Source organism: Diachasmimorpha longicaudata, chromosome 2 (assembly GCF_034640455.1).
Source record: "Diachasmimorpha longicaudata isolate KC_UGA_2023 chromosome 2, iyDiaLong2, whole genome shotgun sequence".
Taxonomy (NCBI): domain Eukaryota; kingdom Metazoa; phylum Arthropoda; class Insecta; order Hymenoptera; family Braconidae; genus Diachasmimorpha; species Diachasmimorpha longicaudata.
Window position 1 is genome coordinate 10904773 of NC_087226.1, and position 16473 is coordinate 10921245.

Sequence of the window (16473 nt, forward strand, 5' to 3'; positions counted from 1 at the left end):
AGACAGAGAATATGAAAAATCTTATAAAAGTTTCATACTTTTTCAGGTCAACAGGATAAGACTATTGATTCAAATCCCCCGGCCCCTTCCACCACGTCAACTGCATGTGTGAATAACGCATAAAGCACTTGGAATAATAAAACTCGGTGTTGAAAATGAAGGAAAACCTCATCATAAAAATATAACAAGATGTGACGAGCTTTGCCCTGGGACTCTCGTTATTCCAAATACATTGAGGTTTGACGGGTAAAAATAAAATAAAAAAAGAAAATCGAAAGGAGGGGTGAAAAAGCCGGTGGATGGGTGAAAGGGGCAGGGGGGAGGGGCAGGAAATAGTGTCTGTGAAAACGAATTTCTACATTTTCCCTCAATCTCAATCTCTTAGTCCACCAGGTGGCGTAAGGTTTTTTTTCCTCATCCGAAAACTTTTAATTGCATGGGTTTGCTGTCCTTTTTCATGAGAAATAACCACCCCCTCTGCCCTCGGGCTTCCACTGACGCCTTCACCAGCGCCATCTAGACCATCCAATTTGCGGGAATAGCTCTTCCTTCTCACTCAAACACGTGACCTAACCCCCTTATGCACCCTCTTCTCCTTCAGTCTTTCCAACAAAAATCTAACCATTCTCTCTACATCGTACTCGTACTCGTGCCCACTCACCCTATTCCTCCGCTACTCTTTGTAACACTACTTCTGCCACTTTTTATATTCTTCAGGGGGTTATTCTCCTTCTCCTTCCAACCCCCTTCCCCAGCATTGCCGCAATTTTTACGTTTTTTATGCTCCATCTCGGTCACTAGCACGATTCCGTAACTAGTTGGAAAATTAAACCCTGAACCGTGCAAACAATTGCCCGTCTCCCTTGTGAAGGGTAAAAAATCTTGGGATTTTCGACGGACAACTATACACCCGGATGTTCAGACTGGCGGAAGTGCCAGTGGCTCGTTGGCAGCATGAAATTTTTCGACATTGCGGGATGAGAAGTTTTTTTGATTTATTTGGATTTATTGGGAACGGTGACAATTTTCAGTCTTCACGGATGGAGGAGTGAGATTTTCACAAAAGACTTATTCGGATAAAATTGAATTCTGAATAATAGCAAGACTTATTGTCCTGTTGTTGAAGAGCGGATAATTGAAAGTCTATTCTGTTCGGTGAAAGTCTGATATAGATGAGTTCAAAATATCAGAACGATTGGAATATGAATAGAATCGCGAAATAGGCGATATACATGAGAATATTGTTACACAACAGACCAGTTCGCAAATAATTTTAGTGCTAGGTGGTAAAATAGAGACAGATTCACTGGTGGGGTGAACTTGAAATTTATGTTGAGTTCAGGGAAAAATTGTAAAATCATGTCAAAGTTCACTGGAAATTGGAAGAAATTCAAAATCAAAACTGAAAAAATTGTTCAAGATCTTTTTAAAAGAAGAAATACAAGTGTATTGATTGACGTGTCTTCAGCTGAGACACTATTTTTACGCGAACTGTCGAAATTTTCGGGATAATTTGAATAAGAATAAGAAGAAATATTTTAGGAACTGGTCAACTTCAGGTCAAGCAGTGAAAGATTTTAGTTTGAGGGAGAAAAAAGTAGAGAACATATTGAAAAACTTCTGGCAGAAAAATCACTCTGTGAATATTTGATAGTTGCGGACACAGAACATGTAAAGAATGTCTCAACACTGAAAAGAATAACGAAACATTCGATATACATGAAGATTCCATTGAAATAATCGACCATTGGCCCCACGCCAATGGTTCCTATTTTTAGAACGATATTAGCGAGATATATATGCTGGCAAAGAGCAGAGATAAAGTCAAAAGTATATAAAAATATTCTCTCGGGTTCAAGGATATTAAAATACGTGAATTTAAAAAGTTTTCGTGCAGAAAGGAATAGGAAAAAAATTTATTCGAGTCTATCTGTAATCAGGGTTGAATTTCCACGGGAGAAAGAAGGGAATATCTAATTTCATGCGCAAATCGAATAGCTGATATAAAATATCCTTAGGGCGCAAAAACCGCCCACTCATCGAGAAATTAATCGAGTTATCGCAAAGTAGATAAGGTTTCTCCACCGGGAGGTTGAAAGACTCAACGATGCTGTTGGCGCATCATCCTGAATGCTCTTTATAAAATGAGGGGTTAAACTACTTCACTCTTTGCATCGGATGAAAATAGAGTTTTGTGATCATATTAGGGAGAAGATCGATCTAAATTGTCTTGAGAATGGAAATTTATACGCCCAGGAAAATTGACTTCTTTCTTCACTCCATGATTGTATCATTGAGGACAGATTGAGTAGAAAATTTATTTTAACGAATAAACATCTGATGAATATTTACCAAAGGAATATTTCTATTTAAAATGTTTCAAACTCCGTATCACTTTTCCAGATAAGCAAAATTTTTTACTTTGTCGATTTTCATAAAACTAGGGCAAGTTTAATTAAAAAAAAAATCTACCAATTACAAGTCTAGACTATTATTGAAAAAGAGGTAACAATTTATAGAAATAAATCCCTACAATGCGATTATTGATGTGGGTCACCTACTCCATTTTTATTCCAATGACCATCGGTATTGTAAATCAATTATCTGCTTCAACTGGTTCAATTCCCGAATTAAATGACCGCAAATTTAATAAATATTCACAACGTAATGTTGATTTTTATTCATTCCTATATTGTTGATTACCAATTAGAGCGCTTTGATATCACGACCTCTATCGTAAATTCACCATTATGCCCTCGTCGAAAAACTTTGAAACTCCATTGGAATAAAAAATGGTCTAGCCATGAGATGAAATCAATAATTCCGAAAACTCCAAACCAATGGTAGATACGTGAATTCCCTTTGCCATAACATTTGTATAAATAATTCCCGAGCCGATAATCTCAAGGTACCCCCATTCTGAGAAATGTATGAAGGAGAATAGAAATACTATTACCATTCTTCGTCTACAATTTCGATCACTTTCCACGAGCGCTCCGTCACTAATTGGAACTAATCGGTCGCTTTAAAGCACATAATTTTTTTTTCTCATTCCTTTCGAGGTTTTCTACCATTTAATTCTTCATTGCCACGTGAAGGTATTTTTTTTTCTCTTTGTCATTCGGTTAAATTATATCCCACTCATTCAAAGATCCCGAGAAATACTAAACTCTTTTTCAGCGTGATGATCCGTGGGAACGTGGCATTGAAATCTACTTGAATAGGCTCTTTTTGTTGATGATAGATGGACGATTAAAGGTCAGAGTAGACTCAACAAAATTCCTTCCATGTAAAGGCTTTGTTTAAAATTTTTCAACGGAAATTTCTATTATAGTTTCAAGAAATACAACTAGAATTATTTCACGTACATTTCAACGAGTTTCGTCATTAAAAATTCCCATTTTGATATTGATTTTAAAGCTCAAATAATAAAAGGGTGAAGTAGCTCTGAAGAACGCCCTGACGTTTGACTATAAACGTAAAAAAGCATTTTACTGCTTAAAAAAATGGCCAAACTACCTGGATATATTCAACAAAAATCCACAAAATTCCTAATAAAATCCCACCAAATAACAATAATTCATTCAACAGCAGCACCAAATACAACACCGGAAAGACTCGAAAACCTCAAGTACAACCACCAAACAATCTTCCCGCTATCTCCAACAGGACCCAACATCCCTCCATAATAAAAAACAACTCTCAAAAACACATAATTTTTACGATATTTTTTTTCCCTTATCTTCTAGTCGAGATTATCCAGCGGCAGGTGGTATTCTCATGTGAAATAAAAACAACTTGTTCTCAAAGGTTTCTTTCATCTGCGATACTAAACCGGGTACAGGAAAAAATAAAACTGATAAGACCAAGGAACCTCCATAAAAAATAAATAAATCAATAAAACCCCAGTAATTCCCATTGAACAATGGACTAATTATTTACCATGACAATAACAAATTGCATCCAACCGAGACTGGCCGCATAATTGATAAAGCTAACCCCCAGGTGAAGAATGAATTTAATCGTTTTGTGGGGGACCAGGTGGGAGAGGGAGGGGGGGCAGAGACCGTCACATTGAAAATACCATTACTAACGTGCAAAATCATTTGCGTTCTACCATCTCCTTCCTCCCTTCATCGCCACAATCAAGAATTCAACGTGTCTTTGTAATGGATTGAGCATATGGTGAGGGGTAATAGGAGAGAGAGAGAGAGAGAAAGAGGTCAAGATGAGGAGGACAAGGGAAAGGGATGGACACTCAACATGAGAAGGAGAAACCGCGTATGTTTAAACACACAACTACTGTACACTTTAGAAGGAATTGATGCCGACGATTCATCCAAGTACCACCTGTTACGTAAATACAGGTACTGAGTGGAGAATAAAACGGTTATATCGAGCCGTTGCCAATTGATTTATCCCTCTAATGGACTTTACAAGGACGTATCGAGAATACCTTGCGTTAATTTCCTTGAGAAAATTATACGGATACAATGTGATGCTTCAGGGACGAGTGTATTCGTACCCGATTAAATGGAATTCCGGGAGAGCTAGAGTCAATTATTTCATGAGTGGGAATTGAACGTTTCGAGAAAAGTATAAACTGTCGGTTGAGTATTTCAGAGTCCAATTTGGTTTAGTGGATTTCAAATTGATTTGAACGGTTGTGTAAAAAAATTATAGAATTGAAAATATTGCTCTGGAAAATTTGGGGATGATGAGAGAAATTCCATTCTATCATTAACTTGGAATTATTCAAGTCCATTAATCATGACTTTTTGAACTACTCTATTATTTAATGTATTGTTTGCAATGTAAATGAGGATTTATTATCGTGAAATAAAAATAATCCTTTTTACACTGAAAGCAATATGCTTGATTCCATAAATTGCTATCTCTACGTGAAAATAGTTTTTCCAGATTGTCAAGAAAATTTCCACGGTCGAGCACATGCCGACAGCTTTGTTTTCCCCCTCAACAAACCCGAAATACAGCAAGAACCGCTTTCATTATGAGAAAATTGGTTTCATGATAACTCCCAGAGTTTTCGAGTAAAAACATCTCACAAACTGTGTTTTCCGCAGGAAATTTTCCAGGCTATTTTCAATGAGCCAGATCCCATCAGCCTCATCCTTTGTATGTATTCCGATAATTACACTCTTCTGTTGATTACACTCTACCACATTGCCAAATAATTTCCTATCCATGATAACACGAAAACTTTCCCAATCGATAATAACCACAAAACAAAAAGCTATAAGTTTATCAGGAATGAAAGCAACAGGACTCAATTCAATTATCGCTAATGTAATATAAATCTGTGAGTTGATTGTTTGGATTGAGGTGAAAAATTCAAATATATTCATAATAAAGTGTTGACTCACCGTAAGGACGCATTTGTGACTCGGCGATATGAACTCCAGACCCCGTTGTCCATCACCACTGAAGCACTTCTGTATATTCCTCATAAACTTTCTTCTGATATTCTTCAATGTATAAACACACAGTGCAGAATGATTACTGGGCCTCGGACTAGTTGGTGCATCACTCTCAGCAAACACAGCGTACAAAACATCATCCTGAGCTGTTATTCCAAGTGCACCAGCAAGTACAGAGCCAGCTTTGCCAACATAAGCTGCTTGTACGAGATTATAATTTCTCCCTTCATTTTTACACTCAACTGGTATCTCAGTGTATGAATAATAATGCATATCATCCTGACAAAGTCTTACGAGTTTGGATATGTAATTCGATGCTTCTGTATCCTTCAGTTGTGTTGTAAAGAAATAACTGAATCCCTCACTGCTGAATCCATATATATAGTTAATGGGATAACGTTCACGTGACAATGAATTAACGTAGATTCTGGTTCCAGTTGTGACTGCTGATTCAGCAATGTTCAGCATCTTCTCTTTGTCGAGTGAACGAGAACTGACAGCTGGCACTTCTGACCTGTACGGTGAGTTACCAGTGTACGTGACACCGACGTACATGACTTGTGACACTGGTGGATTTGGTGGTCCTGGTGCTATAAATGCTACTGTTGATGCTGTTGCATTATTAGCAACCACAGCCTCTTTGACCTTCTGGACAACATCAGTGATATTGTGAATATTTCGTACATCACAAGTGCCTTGAAACAAACTGTTGCAGGATATTAGACGTGATGTTGTGTAATCAATGACAAGTGCCTTATTGACATTGTCAACTAGACCTTTAACAGCTTCACGAGGACAATCCAAACTCGAGCATGTCAGTGCATCATCCTGCGGTCCAGTTACCACCTTCACCACAAGATTCAAATCAGGGGAGAATTGGTACAAACGATTAACAGCACCAACGTATACACGTCCAGTATTTTTATCAACAACGAGATGATTCATTCGTTGAACATCGGCATCGTAAAATTGATGGACAATGTCCGATGATGTTGCTCTTATTTTTGGCATTTGAAGTAGAATTGTAATGCCAATGAGCAGTGTGAGGAGAGGCGGTAGCCCTCGAAATTCAAGTTTATTACTCATCATCGTTTGCTATCCACTTTATTCTCCTTTGGTCCCCCGTTTACCCGCTCAATTCCGGAATTATTCTAAACTACCTTACTATACTACGGGACGGATTACCCGCCCCCCACCACCTCCACCACTTGCAGAAGGAATTTCTTGGAGATCCACTTGTTTTTCTGAAACAAAAATTAAAGAAATTGAGTTAGATGATGCGGTATTAGTCAATTGGGTGGGAAAACTTGTCTGATCGGAGAGTAGCAATTCCGTTCCAAATTTGTTATTGTTCATCCATTCACAATTACTAAAAGAGTGAAAATACTTTGACTACATCAAACGGCTCTGGCCCTCGAGCAATAACATCCCAATCCCTCATAATGTATTTTCAACAAAAATTCCCCTGCTTCATAAAAACTCATACATTATCCCCTCAATGAATGCCAAAATTACGTAAAATAGACATTTAAATTTATCCCTCAACGAGATTAAAAATCCCTCAAACTTCCTCCAGAGAGAAAAAAAAACATTAACCACGCTCAATTAGACCGCCATTGCTGTCGAGAGCAGAGAGCCACGCTAAAAAAAAAAAATACGGAATTCAGATTCAAGTTTAATCCGACGAGTCTATGCAGACAGAAACTGGAAGTCATGGAAGGGAACGAGTGGAAAGAGTAAGATGAGTGGCTCGTTTCCGGGCATGTACTTTTTCAATTAAAAAAATAAAAACTCATCGCTCACCGACTAAATTGAATGCAGAATATTTTTTTTTCTTTTTATTTATACACCCTTTCCCCCCCTCCACCTGCTTCACTCTTCATTTTAAATTGCAAGAGAGGTGTAGATTTCTCAAGGGCGATGGGCAACGCCATTTTGCAGACTCTCCTCGAGGAAACAGAGATGGCAAAAGTTTATACGCCACTGAGGACAGTTAACGAGGAGATACGCCAAAGTTGTGTGTATAAGTGCCTCAGTGTGGGCGAGTTTAACTAACGAACATCCCCTCTACCTCACCCTGATACCTTTTAACCCACTCCAAAGAGGTGAAAAGAAGACGCTGGGATTGGATCGATAGTGCACTCTCCTCGCGGGGATTGATTTCAAAACCATCCTGAAGGCAATTGGCTGGTGTGTGCATATGTACCACCAATACCTTCATCAACTGTCTATGTATGAGTGTGCATTGCTCGAGGATACAAGTTGTCTTGACTGTGGTAGGTAAACCTCGGGTTATACGACTGACCACTGAGCCCTTTAACTTCACCCCTCTCCACCCTCTCTCGTCATGGCGACTCAGTGAGATCGCTGATATGCGTATTGGAAGGCAGTTCACAGAGTGACTAACCTGATGGACAGTTTGCCGCAATATCGCACGTGATATACCCGAGTCCGGCGCGTGACGTTAACGAACTCTTGAAATTTTTTTCACGATTATTTTTTTTTCAGTCGTTTTTCACCACTCGTTAAAGCCTCATATCGATTGATTTTTTTATCAGTGACTTTTTTTTTATTTGACTATTTCGAGAGTTGACATGTAAGGGTTGTGTGGAGGTCAGAGGAAGTCGATAAATCGCTGCTGCTGGATTGGGTGTATTGGAACATTTAGGGAGATCCTGAAGGACGAAGCTGAGCGGATTTATATCGGACATCGACGAGTTTGGAATTGCAAGGCAATTTCGATTGAACATTTGGTTTTTTTTGGAAGACCCTGTGATGGGGTTAGATGATAAATCAACACAGGTGCATCTCCAACAAAACCGTTCTGTCACTGTGGCATTTACTATTATCTAGAAATCACTAGGGAGACGACGGAACTGATTATATCCTCCGAAAGTCCGAAATTCTTACGAAAATTGGTATCATTTTTCATTTTGTCGTGCAATCGCCAGATTTGTTATCAGTAATCTCTGTCGTTAAGAAGTTCAGATGTGAGGGTTACATGGGGTCAGGAAAAATCGATAAATAAGACTAATACTGATGCTGGATTGAACGTATTGCTACACTTATGGAGATTCTGAAGGACGAAGAAATGCGGATTTATATCGAACATCGATAAATTGGGGATTGTAGACAATTTGGGATGAAGGGATCTGGGTTTTTTTTTTGGAGATCTGGTGATGGTATTACGTTGTTGGGTGATGCGAATGACCGTATGGCCAGATCCAACGGATACCGATAGAACCCTGAGATGTCCTCGACCCCCTTCTCCCATCGGAGAAAAAAGAAAAAGAGAGAAAAAAAAATGGGGGAGAAAAACGACGGGAGGAAGAGTCTCTGAACCAACAGCGATTTATCGACGATGGGTACCCAGGTGCCTTCGAACTTCTCCCCTACCCACCACCAGATCCTAAAGTATTCCACTTCCCTTAGCAAAATGAAACGCACAGGTTTATATGTGAAAACCTCGTATACGAAACGCACTCACGTTGATGACGATATCGGGCCTCAGTAGAATAAAAAAGGTGAAATGTGGAGGAATAAAGGAAGGTAAAAGGAATATGTTGAGTAAAAGAAATGACGAGGACGGTGGATTTCATTTTTATTACACCTCCTTCAACTGGTAAACCCTCCTCGACGAGAAGACTCGGCGTTTCCCTTCTGCTCAGGGAGAATAACTTTATTTCACGTCCTTGGAGAATATTTCAGTTTGATTCTGTTTTATAATTTTTTTTTACTCCCCCCTTCGTCTTATTCATCTGGTTTTGGGCTTGAGAGATAGCCGAGTTCAGTGTAACCAGTTTACCTCGGTTACCACTTGCACCTGGTATCCCAGAAATTGCCCCCCGGAAGTCCTCACGTTGATTCAGTCTGTTATTATTGAGTTCTTTCGCGTTTTATGATTCTGTATATGAGGAAGGCAATTAAGGAAGTAAGATATTTCCATTTTTTTAGTCTTTGTCATGATTCCTAAGAATGGATGCTGCACAAATGGAGTAGGAAAGGAGCTGGTAGCACTGGTGAAGGAAATTTTATACTAAGTAAGAAAAATTGAACTGAAAACTACTGGTACTGCATGAAAATAACTGCACTGAGAGATTTAAATTTATTAAACGTCAGAATAAAATTTCTCAATGTATGTGTGTAAATTGATTATCAAAATTTTACAGTAAAATCCTCCACCAGTGGATCCTTGGTACGGAAATAGCTCTCCCTATCGTACGATAAAGTTCTCAGTTGGTGTAAATAATTGAATTCAATTTTTATCTCCAGCCCAACCACTCGACTCAATTATAGAATAAGTCTCTAACGAAGTTAACAAGCACGTGTTGGAGATATACATTTGGATGTCAGTTTGCGCTCTTTAAGGTCACGGGGTCGAGGAAGAAAAAAAAAAGATGAAAAAGAACCTTGAGGAGAGTGAGCAGAGGGAGCGAATGGTAGGGATTATAATATATACGCAATCGTGGTGGCTCCTCGGGAGTTCACGACGAACCAAGGAGGACATATACAGAGTGAAGAAGTCGTGATTCTCGGTGGGTCACAAACTTCCACCGGGAACACACGATGATGACGGTGAAGAGTGCAAAACGAGTAGGGAGGTCTCCTCTGGTTGGACCCTCGAGGAGTCTCTCTCGTTTAAGTAGTACCCCCTTTCCTATCAAGATCAAGCACGTGGCGCAGATTAATGTCCACACTACCACATACATTTTACACTCATTAAAAATCATTACCGTGAGTAATTTTTTCCTTGAAAATTAAATTTCAAAGTATCGAAAGAAAGACGAGTGGTAAAATTTAATCTAAAAAATTGTATCATTAAATTTATTTAATCATAAATTTATCATGTACCTGAAGTACTTCACCACAAATTAATGCATTTCCTTCACTCCCCTCTCCCCAACCTCACCCATGAATTATACATTTCATCAAATTGTTTAGATCTAGAATACTCAGTCCACTATGCATACGAAAAGCCCCAACGTGACACGCAGAGTCATGCGTTACATGCTGCTAATTAAGACTGGCCTTTGTCGTTTAATTATCCCACATGTATTACGTATACTCCACTACTTCTTCAATCAATTCAATGAAATTCCACCACTACTAGAAATTTCCATCTTTCCATTGCCACGAAAGATGTCAAGAAATTTTTTGAAATTTTTCCACTCCCTATTTTTTACTAAAAATACAATCGCCCTGGAAAATTCGACATTAAAATCTCCTGGAATAACTGTCCACCTGTCCACCTCAACCCTGACCCTTTCCCCATCATAATACTCCACTCAAGAACCTTTCCTCTCAGGACAGAAGTCTTCTAGTACTTTTTACCCCTCACCCCAGCCCTTCGTAAGAAAAAAAGCGGGAAATAAAATTTATCATCGTCGGAAAATGTCATTTCTCCAAGAGCCATATACATCAAAAGCAACAAAAAAACCAACTCCTAGAAGAAAAAAAAAAATTCACGATATCGAACGTCATATCGGTGATATTCGCTATTCGAGAGAAAAGTCATGTGCACATAAAACGAGATTAAAACGAAGAAAAAGGGTAGAAGGCGAAACTGGAGTATAAAAAAATACATATATCCGATCAAGGAAGCTGGATGGTGGGGAAGGGGGTTGGGGGGGGGGATATATTCGGTTGCAGGTAGTAAGCACGAACGAAAAGTTTTCACTCGTGCGAGCATGGAATTTAAATGGTTCGTGTCGGTCGGTCAAGCGCGTTACGACACACTGGCAGAACCTCTGGGTGGTTTGTGCAGGTCAAAGAGGAGAAGAAAAAAAAAAGGGAATCGAAAGAAGTGGAGGGCCAAAGGTGAGAGGGAGAGAGAGTCGTCATACGAAAGAGACGAACGAGAAAGAGAGAAATGAAATGAGACGAGATCACGTCAGAGGACGATAAAGGCACGAATGAAAAAAAAAAACGCAGAGAAAGAGCGACGAAGGGGTGAGGAGGGGGGAGGGCGGGTGGAGAAATATTGTAAAGGGGTACCGTTACACCACTGCAGAATACTGGCGCACAGAAGTGGTAGGGAGGGTGAAGAGGAAGGGAGAGAACTGCCTTTTAAACCAGCGATTCAGGTAACAAATGTGATCGTCAAGGAAACTTGGATTAAGCCCCAGGCGGTATAAATGGTTAGGAAGAGGTAGAGAAGACGTAGAAGGGAAAAAACTCGAGCGAAGAGGAGCGAAAAAAAAGGTATACGCAAACAGTTGTACAGAAGCAAAACCAGAGAAGGCAGATATTCACCCGAAACTTTAAATTTCCTTAATAGAAATTCGAAGTGTCATTAAGAGTTCTAAACGATCACCTTCACTTCCACTGGCTCTTTACCCTCTCGGTATTTTTGTTAGAAGTCGTGTGTAAGACGCTACGTAGAACGTTCAAGTGAACGCTCGAGTTTTATTAACGCGATAAGTCCGCGGGACAACGCATCTCCCGTGTTTCACTCGTTTTTTTTTTTTCTCAAAATCCTTTTTTGTCTCCCCCAACTCGACTCTCTCCTCCCTCGCTCTCAACGTTTTAATCTCCTTATTTAGAGCTTGGTGCGAAGATTAACCGTATCGTCTGGGAGGCACGGGTAAACTATCTGCAACCGGTTTTCCCCGCTGTCTCATTTTATGTGATTTTTTTTTTCTTTTTATTTCACTACGACTCGCTGTTTTTCTCAACTTCTACACTCTCGTGGCAACCAACACGCTAGACTAGCAGAACGCCACTTTATTTCTCCCATGGAGAGAGACGGAGTTTTCCTGATGGAGCGAGCTACAAACTCTCGCAGAATGAGAGCGCAGGGAAAGATGAATTTAACAATTTGTTGTTTCATTTGAAACTGCGAGAAAAATGAATTCTATGAAAAACAAGAAATTCTTCATGTAGTTTTTTCCATTTTAATTGTCACTTGGTGAAATATTCCAAAAATCTCAGTGGAAAATTTATCCCCTCTTCAACGTGAAATGAAAAAATTTCCAACAATTTTATTCTCTTCCCCACGTCCTCCCCAACGTCACGATATTATTTTTTAATTTTCAACTTCCTCGATGCAATCTAATTCACCTCTAATTTTCAATCCCGCCGGTAAATAAATGGGTATATTCTTCAAGTGCACGTAGAAAATACGACTCCACGTGTACACACGGTACACGTGCACTAGCCCCCTCCTCCCCCCCCCCTTCTCTCTCGCTCTCACTCGCCCTGTTCTCCTTTGGTTCGTGACAGAGATAAAGAGGTAAGTCCCAGAGTGCCCCATGGAAAAATGTATACAAGGGGCCACAGAGTCCCTTTTCTCTCCCTCACCCTTACCGTATACCATTACACGAAAGCCAAGAAAACTGCCAGCGTCTTCCCAACATTGAATTCCATCACGAGAGAAAAGTTTCAAGCCGAGGCACATGATCACACTGGTGTTGTAAATCCGTGTATGGTTATGGTGTAGGTAATGGGGTAAGACCAAAGAGCCCAGGCTGTATACATACGGGGAATGGAGGAAGGGGCCTATGCACGCCCTGATGTGACCACTGTATGGATATGGTAAGAGAGGGTATGTATATGTGTAAGAGAGATGGAGATATATCCATTCTCTCACACACATCGTTGTACTGTATTCTCGGTTCCGGACAACGTGAATAATTTCGAACCAATTAGCTGTGCCAACTCCACTGGGATACACGTGTATAATCCGATGTTTCACGTTACATTACGACGTTAAAATAAATCGATGTCACTTCGTCTTTATTCCCGTGGATACTTGTTCACTTCATGGTTTTAAAGAAAAAAAGAGGACAAATGTCGATTAAGTTCTAGCTCACACATTTCGATGAGATTGAACTTCCAATTTTAATCGATACGAAAATAAATAATTATCCTGGCCCAATTGCACTCGACGATATAAAGAAAATTATTACTTTTGAAACTAGTGTGTGATGTAATGCCACGAGTTAAAAATTACTATTTCTTATTTATTTATTTTTCATCGCCATATGAGATGTTCGGGATATGCGAAACAAACCGTGCAAACTGTGTCCCAATAGTCACTCTATCGCACAAAGTAGTGAAAATTGTATTTTGCCCACGCAAACATAACAGGGTAATTAATGAATAGCGCTTGTATTCTCCTATTTTCTTTGACACTGAATCCGAGTAAATTGAATGTTTGCACGTAGCTCCTTAAATCCATGGAGGGGGGGGGGGAAGAGAATAAAAAACAAAAATGTATGATGCAAGTCTCGAGTGGTCCATGTGTGTGCACACAACCGGACTCAGCGTGTGCACTCGACTCTGGCAAAAAGCCGCAAGCAATGTTGAAGGGGGAGGGCCAGTGGAGTTTCTCGTGTGCGTTCAACGTCCATTTGGATATTGTTTAGAATCGAGGATACGAGGTACTCGAGGCTAATTGCAGCTACAAAGCCGGATGTCTCATTCTACTTTTTCCCCCTCACGTCCCTCAATTTCTGCTTTTTTTCCACCATTTTTTTTCGTATATATATGCACATTTCTTTGTACTCCGCCCTGCAAGTGCCCAGGGGCTGCAACCCTCCCTCCCTCCCCTCCATCGCGCATGCATCGTTATTATTCCCGCGTCTTGGATACATACACACTGTCTCTCTCAATTTATAAACGTATTCGGTTCTAAAGTACTTATTAGGATTATTAGTTGAATAATACCATCGATAACCAGAGAATAGCCCCAACCCACCCACTCCCTCCTCCTACATTATGATTGTGAATTAAAAAAAAAATGAAACAATTCAAATGAACTGAAACAATGGGTATAAAATAAACGATGAGAAAAGTATTGAAAAATATTCTGAATAGAATAAAATTCATGAACGTTTGTCAATTTTTTAATATATCACAATAGAAAATTTCCAATCCAAATAATTTTCCTGAACTTATTTTCCATAGACTGAAAACCCCTGTTTATCATGATTTTCGTAATTTTCCTTTTTGTTTCTAGTATTATATTTTCACATTCACGGGAGGGAAATTATTTCGTCTACGTAACGCCAACAGCGGGGCGAGAGCGTAAACATAAAATATCTTATCGTTGGCTTGTATATATGTAGAGTACGGAGGGTGAGAATGGGGAGGTTTTGGGGAGGAATCGTGAAGCGGAAGAAAGAGAATGGAAGAGCATGGGGTAGAAAAGAAGGTAGAGAAGTAGCTGACGTGAGGTTTGACATGAGCATTTTACCCTGGGCCGCAAAATAAACCCAGAGTATGGGTGAGAGTGCGGGACGGGGAGGATTGTGGAATGGGGAAGAGTGCAAAATGGTGGAAGAAGAGGAGAATGAGAAAATATTGTGCTGTTATATATTTTCCAGGGGTATAGATGCGAGCTAGACTCATCTTAACAGATGTTTCGCTCTGCAGACGGACGTGCGTCCGTTCTTATGAACGGAAAATAGGGGGGTGAGACGAGTGGTGGTTTTCCGGGCGTTTTGGTGAGGGCGGAGATGAGGAAAATACTAGGATGACGGAGTTTTAGGAGGAACGAAAATATAAATGTGGATATGGCAAGTGGAAACAGTTGGAGGGTCAGTGGGCTTGAAAATACAATTGAAAATGTGCCACGTGTTGATGATAATCATTGTTAATACTTAATTAATTGTTTAAGAATTTCTACCCTTTTTAGAAGGAATCAGCTTGCAGGGAATTCCATATTAAATGAGGTGTTTCTCATTTTTATAAAAAATCATTTGTTTTTAATGAGCTTTGGGAAATTAGATAATTTTGTTATCGGAAATCAATATTTGATGAGAACATCTATGGAAATTATAGATTCCAATTATTTAAAAAATCGTTTACTCGTTATTGAAATACACTAAAAACTCCAGTTGTTATACTATAAAATTGTCAGTAACGTGGACTGGAATTTTTCTCAAACATTCCGATCCGTTTCCCACGCTGGAACCAGAATTTTTCAAAAGAATTTCCCGCCATGCATTCATCATCCTTTACCCAAAATTCATGATTTAGAAAGATAATTAAAAATTTTAGTCAGAATTCCTTTGAATTTTAAATAGCTGATAAATACCTGATGATAATATTATTTATGAAAAAAAATTCTTCCACATAAAATTTTCACTTCCACAAACGATTAATGGTGAGGTTCACCCTACACTTGTTTCCCCCAGTTATCTGTCCCCTCGCTAACCTTCAAGGTGTCAGTCTCCCCAACTATAGAATCGGCAACACTGTAGGCTTTACATGCTCGATGAATTCAAAGTCCAGTCTATCTAATGCACTCGACAAATGAGGAAAAAGGAGAGAGCGAGCAGCACCGAAAACTGACAGCCAAGCACAATAGACCGAGGGGAGTCGTCACTCCCCCAGCTTCACTATTTTATTTATTTTCATTGTACAATCAACTGGGGAAAACCTATGACAACTGTTCTCCCGTGTTACGTACACTTATTTATTTGAATTGCACCCCACAACAGCAATGGCCTCCTCCCTCCTTTACGCCCCATGAGAATCCGCGCGACGAATTTCTACTGTAGAAAGCTGTTGTGATACGGAGCCACTGTTTTATTTGTCGGTACATAAATTCTCGTTTTCGTTGGATGTTGAGAGGAAGAAACTAAATACGAGAATTAAACAAACAAACAACCGAGTAGTCATTGCATTGGTCGAGTGCACTGAACTGACGCAGTCGTTGTGGGCTGACATCACGTGGAATATTCCACTGCTCGAAAATTAGAGGAGCCATGTATTTCAAGTGAATAATAGCTATTTTTGTCACAAAGTTCGTATCACATTCTGACTCATGTGATTGCATTGTTCATAATGTTCGCACTCGTCTGAAAAGACTTTTTTTTCGGCCTAGTAATGAAAATCGAACTGTTCCCACAAAGTGTGATGGAAAAATTTTTTCAACACACCTCTGCAAAAAGTTTGTCATGGGAACTTTTCACTCTCGGGTGTAACATGACTCTCTCAATAATTACCAATTTTTCAATGAAATTAAATTTCCACATTTACAGGATTCATTAATACAATCTCCAAATTGAACATTGTTCATGCTCACAAA

General features: G+C 39.4%; 1 protein-coding gene across 2 annotated transcripts in view; it reads right to left on the minus strand.

The window, feature by feature from the left end:
- The window catches only part of LOC135172819 (plexin-A4), a 150334-nt gene that overhangs the window by 95885 nt on the left and 37976 nt on the right, over positions 1-16473 (minus strand). For both annotated transcript variants that reach the window (XM_064139212.1, XM_064139213.1), the window contains exon 2: positions 5385-6682. In XM_064139212.1, coding sequence (XP_063995282.1) covers positions 5385-6527 — 1143 coding nt within the window. In that variant the 5' untranslated portion in view covers positions 6528-6682. The remainder of the gene's footprint in view (positions 1-5384; positions 6683-16473) is intronic.